This window comes from Oncorhynchus keta, chromosome 13, assembly GCF_023373465.1.
Source record: "Oncorhynchus keta strain PuntledgeMale-10-30-2019 chromosome 13, Oket_V2, whole genome shotgun sequence".
In the NCBI taxonomy this organism is placed as follows: domain Eukaryota; kingdom Metazoa; phylum Chordata; class Actinopteri; order Salmoniformes; family Salmonidae; genus Oncorhynchus; species Oncorhynchus keta.
Window position 1 is genome coordinate 51,055,876 of NC_068433.1, and position 8,510 is coordinate 51,064,385.

The 8,510-nt window shown below is 41.4% G+C and overlaps 1 protein-coding gene across 4 annotated transcripts; it reads right to left on the minus strand.

Moving 5' to 3' along the window:
• Positions 1-435: 435 nt before the first annotated feature.
• Positions 436-7,486, minus strand: LOC118392533 (zinc finger protein 239-like). 4 transcript variants are annotated; one of them, XM_052460645.1, is made up of 8 exons: positions 6,175-7,486; positions 5,724-5,793; positions 5,228-5,430; positions 4,869-4,961; positions 4,572-4,689; positions 3,704-4,371; positions 3,327-3,579; positions 436-2,600 (listed from the first exon to the last, which is right to left on the minus strand). In XM_052460645.1, exons 1-6 carry the CDS (start codon positions 6,205-6,207, stop codon positions 4,343-4,345), a joined length of 546 nt encoding a protein of 181 aa, XP_052316605.1. In that variant the 5' UTR covers positions 6,208-7,486; the 3' UTR covers positions 436-2,600; positions 3,327-3,579; positions 3,704-4,342. The 4 variants fall into 4 exon arrangements, with proteins under 4 accessions (XP_052316605.1, XP_052316604.1, XP_052316603.1 ...); XM_052460644.1 differs by having other exon boundaries at positions 4,869-4,967; XM_052460643.1 differs by lacking the exons at positions 4,572-4,689; positions 4,869-4,961; positions 5,228-5,430; positions 5,724-5,793; positions 6,175-7,486 and having other exon boundaries at positions 3,704-3,824; positions 4,135-4,347.
• Positions 7,487-8,510: the final 1,024 nt, after the last annotated feature.

Genomic DNA, 8,510 nt, shown 5'->3' on the forward strand with positions numbered 1-8,510 from the left:
TAGGCCAGCTGTTTTTAGTCAAGAATAGTTTTTAATGTAAAATGTTTTTGTTGTATTGTATGTGTGTTTATAGTTGTGTTTAATGTTGTTAGTGTACGTAAGTTGTTTTGTCTGAAACGTTGTTCCCCCTGCTGCTATTGGACCAGGTCTCTCTTGTTGTTGTATTGTATGTGTGTTTATAGTTGTTTAATGATGTGTTAGTTTATGTAAGTTGTTTTGTCTGAAACGTTGTTCCCCCTGCTGCTATTGGACCAGGTCTCTCTTAGAAAAGAGATGTTATCTCACTGAGAAAAACCTGTATAAATAAATGGGAAAGAATTAATTAAATGTGGATGGATTATCTTTTTAAGGAGAAGGAGAAATGCTCACTAACAGAGATGTAACCACATTTGTGAGAAATTTCAGAGAAATAAGCTTTTGTGGATATGGAAGATTTCTGGGATCTTTTATTTCAGCTCATGAAACCAACTTGTTGCATTTATATTTTTGTTCATTGCACATTACCTATAATACAATGAGCTCAAGGGGAAATACAAACACCTAACACGAGTGTAAAAGAAAATCGCTTCAGTCTGACAAATGAGTTTGTCTTACGAGTTTTCAAACATATTCTCATGTTGCTAATCCGAGTAAATCCTTTCCCACACTTACAAGTTTTTATTAAGTGTATGACAGATAATAAATGTAGCATCATGTACATAATATACATACACATGCTGTAGTATTAGTTCATTTACTAATTAGAGTCACCACAGACAATTAATGAGTGATTTATATTACAATCAGACCTGGGTTCAAATATGCATTTCAATATCTGGTATTTCAATGACATTTTTCAGTGTATTTGAGCATTTTCAAAAACAAAACTTCTATTTGAATGGCTATTTGTAAAAAAACAAACAGTAAGAGTATTTTTAAACACTTATTTTAAATACCTGGGTAAAATGCATGGGAGTGTATTTGAGTCAGTGTATTTTAGTATTTTCAAATACATTAAAATATTCAACTACTTGTCTTCTGAAATAAAATATATCTGAATACTTACTTGGACAATGTAGGGGAAAGTTGAGGTATTTGAAATAGTATTTGAACCCAGGTCTGACTACAATGGAAAACAAAGTGTACCCAATTGCACTTCAAGCCCAGCAAGAACCAGAAGGGAATCAGGTGCCTGACTGAGGGACTGAAAATGAAAATAAACATTCCTCAGACAAGGACACTTGAACAGGTGACTATGCAGGAGAAAATGGAGGACTCTGTTCCAACATACATCAGGAGCTTGCCCCAAAACACATGAACGATTATTAAATGGACAACTTGATAGTTGCAGTCAAAACATTGTTTTTCTTCTTCATTTACAGAACAGCCTACACAACATGCTTACATCATGTTAACCCTACTGTGCTCACAGAGTACAGTACAGTTGGTAGTGCACTAAGTAAAACCTCAGTGTCATTGTGAAGTCTTGTGCCCAAAGTTCCTTAACAACCGATCACCTTTCCAAGGGGAAAATAACAGAATGGCTACTTAGTCAATGTGAAAACCTTCTCAGGGCGATGTACACTACCTATAATGCAATCTCATATTTTTCTTACTTTGGCTTTGAGCTCAAGGAGAAACACTACAATAGCATACGAATTCCATTACTCTTACAAAGATCCAACTACATTTTTTTATGAGTTTTCAAATGTATTCTCATGTTGCTCAACTGACTAAATCCTTTCCCACACGTGGCAGCAATGGTGCTTCTCCTCGGGTATGAATAAACATGTGTCTTTTAAGGCCACCAGTTTCTGCAACGCCCTTTGAACACAGGGAGCAGGTGAACGGGCGCTCGTTTGAGTGCCATCGCTTATGCGACGTGAGAGCGCATGACGTGCTGAAAGCCTTTCCACGCGGTTTACAGCGGTAAGGTCGTTCCACTGTGTGAAAACGCATGTGCACTAAGAGTTCCCCGGAAACAAAGAAAGCCTTCCCGCATACGCTACACAGGTATGGTCTCTCTCCTTTGTGCATCCGGAGGTGTCTAACTAATGTGTGCTTTTGATTGAACTTCTTCCCACAGACTGAGCAGGAGTAAGGCCGCTCACCGGTGTGGGTGCGTATGTGTATTTTGAGGACAGCTGCACTAGTGTAACTCTTGCCACAGTGCTGGCAAATAGGCCTGTGCATCGGTTCTACGTCGTGACTTTTCTTGTGCAGTTGTAGATATCTCTCCGATTTGAATCTCTTCTCACACTGGTTGCAACAGAACGGGTGCACACTGGTGTGAACACATTGGTGTTGTTTCAGGTCAGATGTGCATCTGAAACCCTTCCCACACTGTTTGCAGGTGTTCTTATTAATTATCTTGGCTGAGGAGCTCTTGGCAGAGGAGCTCTTTGCAGAGGAGCTCTTGGCAGAGGAGCTCTTGGCAGAGGAGCTCTTGGCTGTTTGACTGGATGGCAGTGAGTTCTCAGCTCCTCCAGAGTCCAGGCTCCTGCTGTCCTCCTCTGTTAGATGTTCCTTCCTGATGTGCTGCTGAAGGTTCACCATTTCCCTGTGGGGGAATGGGCACTGGGGGCAGGAGAAGACCTCGGAGGGCATGCCACTAGCCAGTTCTGTAGGAAGAAAGTAGACATACAATAATTCAGACGCTTATACATATCCTTCTATGACCCAGTTCCTGGAGTTCTTGGTACCATGATCCGCATTACAAAACATATGCGAAGGGCAAACAAAGCCTGACCCAAATGAATCTTGGACCTGCCCGAGTGGCGGGTCCAAGATCTTGGACCAGAACAGCATGTATTGTGATGCAGCAAATGCGAATCACTTGGACATTTCTGCCAGTTGTAAATGAGCTAGCACGCTGCCGCCATGCTGAATGTGCCCGATTTAGGGAGAGCTATATTGTTCATTCAGCCAGACATTTAAAAAAAAATACATTAGCTTATTATTTAGCAAGTTTCAGCATCTTACAGTTAATGTCGCTCGCCAACCAACATCCCATTGAAATGAATGGTATCCGCTATCGGTGGCAGCCATTGTTGGACACAGCCTTCAGTGTGGTGCTCTTAAAAGCACAAAAATGTCCTTCTCCAAAACAATAGACACAGCCACTCTATATTTGATGGTTTTATAAGTAGGAACTGATACTCTAATTCATTATCATAAGTGTAAAATCGGACAGTGGTGTGAAGCAATTCCTGATTTTTCACCTGAATGTCAAGGAGCGTTAAAAACGCAAATATCTTTAGGTAATGTAACAAGTCAGGCTTTCATAAAACCACTTAAAAATACATGGTGGAAATGGACTATCATTCTGAATCTCTGAATTTCCTTACCATCCGAGACCTCTGGTTCACTCAGATGGGAAGTCCAGTTTGCATCATCCTCATCCTTCAATCCTCTCTCAGGGTCTTCATTTATTTTACTTCCATCATCCTACAAGTTCTTTTCAAAATGCAACTCTCCTCCTTCCTCACTGTTGATCTTCCACCCCTCTGTGCTCCCTTTCATGCCTTCATGTCCATTGAGACTTGACTTTAGGCCATGAATTTGAGGAATTGACAATGTGGACAAGATGTTGTCTGCGACCTGGTTGGAGAATTCATCGGGAGGAAGGGAGAGAGAATATTCATCTCAGGAAAGGAAATGGAAAAATGCAACTCCACTTATTTACAGAAGAGCACACGGTTGATATCCTGTTATTAAGACTCACTTTTGCTCAAGTGACCCAGATGTCTATGATGCTGCAGCAGTATCTTCGGGTGCTCGGGGTCAGAGACAGAATGCCAGAACTCCTCCAGGTCAGAGGGAGCAAGGCTGAGACGAGATGCTGTCTGACAGGATAAAAGGAACATTAAAAAGGTTTCTGCAGCACTCTCTCACAGAACATTCATCATATTAGGTGGGTGTTTTTTTAATTCTTGCCATGCGTAAAGCTGTAAAACAAAGGCTTTTACATGTTTCCACTACATGTGTGCCTTGCTTACTTCTGGAAGTTTGTTTTCACAAAGGCTTTTACAGCATTACTTACTATCCAGCATCAACTTCATTTTGTTCTATAATATTTCATCCCATAATCATAGAGCACCTCATGGATTGTATATTTGAGTCATTTAGCAGACGCTCTTATCCAGAGTAACATACAGTTAGTGGAGGGGGTGTAGTTGGGATGCCAGGACAGGGAAGAGCTTTGACTGGGCTGAGCGGGAGCTGCCCACCCGTAGGGGTGCGAGGGCCAAGAGACCAGAGGTGGCAGAACAGAGTGCTTGGGTTAGGGTGTAGGGTTTCAGCATAGCCTGAAGGTAAGGAGGTGCAGCTCCCTTTGCCGCTTCGTAGGCAAGCACCATGGTCTTCAATCAAAGAAGCACTCCTCTCCTGTGTCTTTACATTAATCACAAAGGATTCAACTTTACTTGACAAAAAGGACAGTCATGAACAAGAAACTCTGTTCCCAAAGACTGGATCTTATACAGTGCCATTACTAAAACAATGACACCCCTAAGCGTATGATACTGAAGAAATAACATGACAAGCCTGACCATCTCTACAGATTTAATGCTATTAAGATATTGAGCCTGTACCTCTGTGAGGTCTGGTACAGGCAGCAGCTCCTCCAGTCAGGAGAGAAACTCCCAACACCAGTATCTGCAGTGCTGTGTCATACCGAGGGCCATAACGTATTGGGAACCCCACCTGAGACTGAAAAATAAAAACATGCGTAGTTGAAACCAACACCTTGCTGGATTATTCATTTTGTATGGCCTTTCATCAGTTACAGTAAAACAAGCAACATTTCACCACTGAGTTTTACATTGCTGGAACATGCTGTCCTATTGACTCTGAAAGGGACAACTATGATTCATGAGGGTATTTCCAACCTGGATGAAGTGCTTCTTCTCAGAGGGGTCTTCGAGCAGGGTTTTGACCAGCTCCACGAAGTTAGACTCTGAAGACTCCAACTCATTTCTACTCTGTGACTGGGCATGTAAAATGAACAATACAGCATCCAGACTACTTTAGACACTGAAAGTTACATACATCCTCATGCACAGCATGTACTGAAGACATTTTGATTCTGTCCAAATGAAGTTGGATGGTCTGGGGGTCCGGTGGGTTTTCATTACGAAACAACTCTAAAACCATCTGAAAGTAGATTTTATGAGAATAATAGTCATTGGACTAAGATAATTTCTGAACACCCATCCCTCCACTCCTTCTCCACCTTCCCACTTCTCACCCTTGCTCTCAGTCCCAGGATGAGTTGGGTCCTCTGCCTGGAGCGCAGCAGCTCTGGAATCATCTCTGTCACCAAAGTCACAAACTCCTCCAGCTTCCCATACTGCATCACATTACGCTCTTGAGCCACTTGCCACATGAAAGCTGACATCAGGCATAGAGGTGGAACCAGGAGACGGAAAGAAGATAAAGGGAACAGTGGACCTACAGTAAAATAAAAAAGGAGCCAGTATGGAAACATAAGGATCGTGTCTGAAGCCAACTACACAATACCTGTAGCCAACTACACGATACCTGTAGCCAACTACACGATACCTGTAGCCAACTACACGATACCTGTAGCCAACTACACGATACCTGTAGCCAACTACACGATACCTGTAGCCAACTACACGATACCTGTAGCCAACTACACAATACCTGTAGCCAACTACACAATACCTGTAGCCAACTACACAATACCTGTAGCCAACTACAAACCACTAATATTGGTTTACCTGTCTGGTCTGAAAACAAGGGAGTCTGATCCAGGTTGTCATCAGGACTCTCAACTCTGTCTGCTGAAATCTATGGAAACCAACAAAACAAGAGGCAGTAATTGCACATCTTTAAAATATTAACAGTAAGGCTAGCCTGTTGCAAACAAAACAGTACGTTCTCATTTTATGACTAAATTAATCATTGTCAGTGTCATATGTTCTGAATAAAACCGATTGCGATAAACAGTTGACTTAATTTTTCAAAAAGAAAATGTTACATTAATCTCTGCAATCTCGTACTGATGATGTATGTTGGTACTGATGCTGCTGGCGTTGATTTTGCACTCATTTGAACCGCGAACCCAGTGCCAAGAATAGTGGTTTCTTCAGTCGAACTATTAGATAATCTTCTTTGATAATACCGATAATTACCGGTCTATAAGTCTATGTGTAGGTAACGTAAACTCACCCCATTCCGTACAAATGTGCACAACCGCGACATTCAAACGAAGCTACAAAGAAAACTAATGGGATTGCAAAATCGGGGGTGTGAACTAGATTTCTATTCAAGCGTTGATCGACATGGTAATGCCTCTATAGTATTGGAGAAAAGTTGAAAAAACGGACCCTCCGTTACATCTAGACGTAAAGCTACTATTTATGTCTTACAATCTCCCTCCACCAGATGTAGCACTTCTATCACCCTTTAAAAATAAGAAATGAACAGTGACGGGGGTAAGGGTGGGAATACCTAGTCATTTTTTGCGTCATCACTGCATGCGATCATCATTCTCAAAGCCGCTGTTTAATTCTTAGATCACTTTAGCACCGCCCTAAAAACCCGATTCAAATTCGACACAAACCTTCAAATAGGTATGTAATGACACATTATATAAACTATTTATAGTGTTTTATTTACATTATAGAGGCGATAAGGTGGACGGATCGAGTAAAAAAAAGCCATTTTCCCACACTACATCTGTCCTTATCCCTATCACGCATTAGTTTCGCTTCCCCACCCGCCATTTTTAAAAAGACCCGACGGGGCTCATTGCCTGCTTGAATTATGCAATAACGGGCAACGTTTAGGTCATGTGATAGATTGTTGGAAAGGGGATAAATTGTTCTTTACAATGGTATTGACATTACAGTTGATCTGGAATTATTACGTTTTTGGGGGCTAAAATAAGGGCAATTGTACGGACCAAGGCGATGTACGAGTTTACGTTAAGTTACTGTAAAGACACATGTTCTGTATCTTCGCTAGCTCGCTACCTAGGGAAAGTTTGGGTTGGTTTGCCGATGTTTTATAAAAATGTTGAGCCAACTCAGGCTTCCAGGCCTCGGTACACCCTTAGACTTTAGCAGTGCTAAATGCTATCAGTGCTCTCACATGACGGTCCCTCGCAAGTCTCCATTTCTTCCTGCAAGTATCTGGATCGGAGTTGAAATATGTAGTAATTTCGCGCGAACTGTGTTCCGAGAGTCTCTTTGTCGAAATGTAAACTCATTGAGGTATCATACAAGGGTGTATGCTCTTGGAAAGCGATTTCAAGATGTTCTTCGAACGATTCTGCAATTTTCCCAAAATTAACAAGCTGGTTAGCTATCTAGCTAGATATGAAGCAAAATAACCGAACATTCACGGTCATCGTCTATATATGACGTTTTAGGCCAAAAACGTTCATTTCCGGTTTCAACATCTTCTGAGTTTAACAATGGTTGGCATGCAATAGGTTCCATTAACGGCCAGAACTGGACTATAATATAAATTAATTATACTTTACTACAAAATTGAAAAAAAAAATATATATATATATATATATATACAGTCCCAGTCAAAAGTTTGGACAAACCTACTCATTCAAGGGTTTTTCTTATTTTTTTTTACAATTTTCTACATTGTCGAAATAATAGTGAAGACATCAAAACTATGAAAACACATATGGAATCATGTAGTAACCAAAAAAGTGTTAAACAAATATCAAAATATGTTATATTTTTTATTCTTGATTCTTCTTTGCCTTGATGACAGCTTTACACACTTTTGGCATTCTCTCAACCAGCATTAGCTGGAATGCTTTTCCAATGGTCTTGAAGGAGTTCCCACATATGCTGAGCACTTGTTGGCTGCTTTTCCTTCAATCTGCGGTCCAACTCATCCCAAACCATCTCAATTGGGTTGAGTTCGGGTGATTGTGGAGGCCAGGTCATCTGATGCAACACTCCATCACTCTCCTTCGTGTTCTAACAGCCTTTACAAAGCCTGGAGGTGTGTTTTGTGTCATTGTCCCATTGAAAAACAAATGATAGTCCCACTAAGCGCAAACCAGGTGGGATGGCGTATCGCTGCAGAATGTGGTGGTAATCATGCTGGTTAAGTGCGCCTTGAATTTGAAATAAATCACAGACTGTGTCACCAGCAAAGCACCCCCACAACATCACACCTCCTCCATGCTTCACAGTGAGAACCACACATCCGGAGATCATCCGTTCACCTACTCTGCATCTCATAAAGACATGGCGGTTGGAAGCAAAAATCTCAAAGTTGCACTCATCAGACCAAAAGACAGATTTCCACCAGTCTAATGTCCATTGCCTGTGTTTCTTGGCCAACGCAAGTTTCTTTGCAGCAAATTGACCACGAAGACCTGATTCACACAGTCTCCTCTGAACAGTTGATGTTGAGATGCGTCTGTTGCTCGAACTCTGTGAAGCATTTACTTGGGCTGCAATCTGAGGTGCAGTGAACTCTAATGAACCTATCCTCTGCAGCAGGGGTAACTCTGGGTCTTCCTTTCCTGT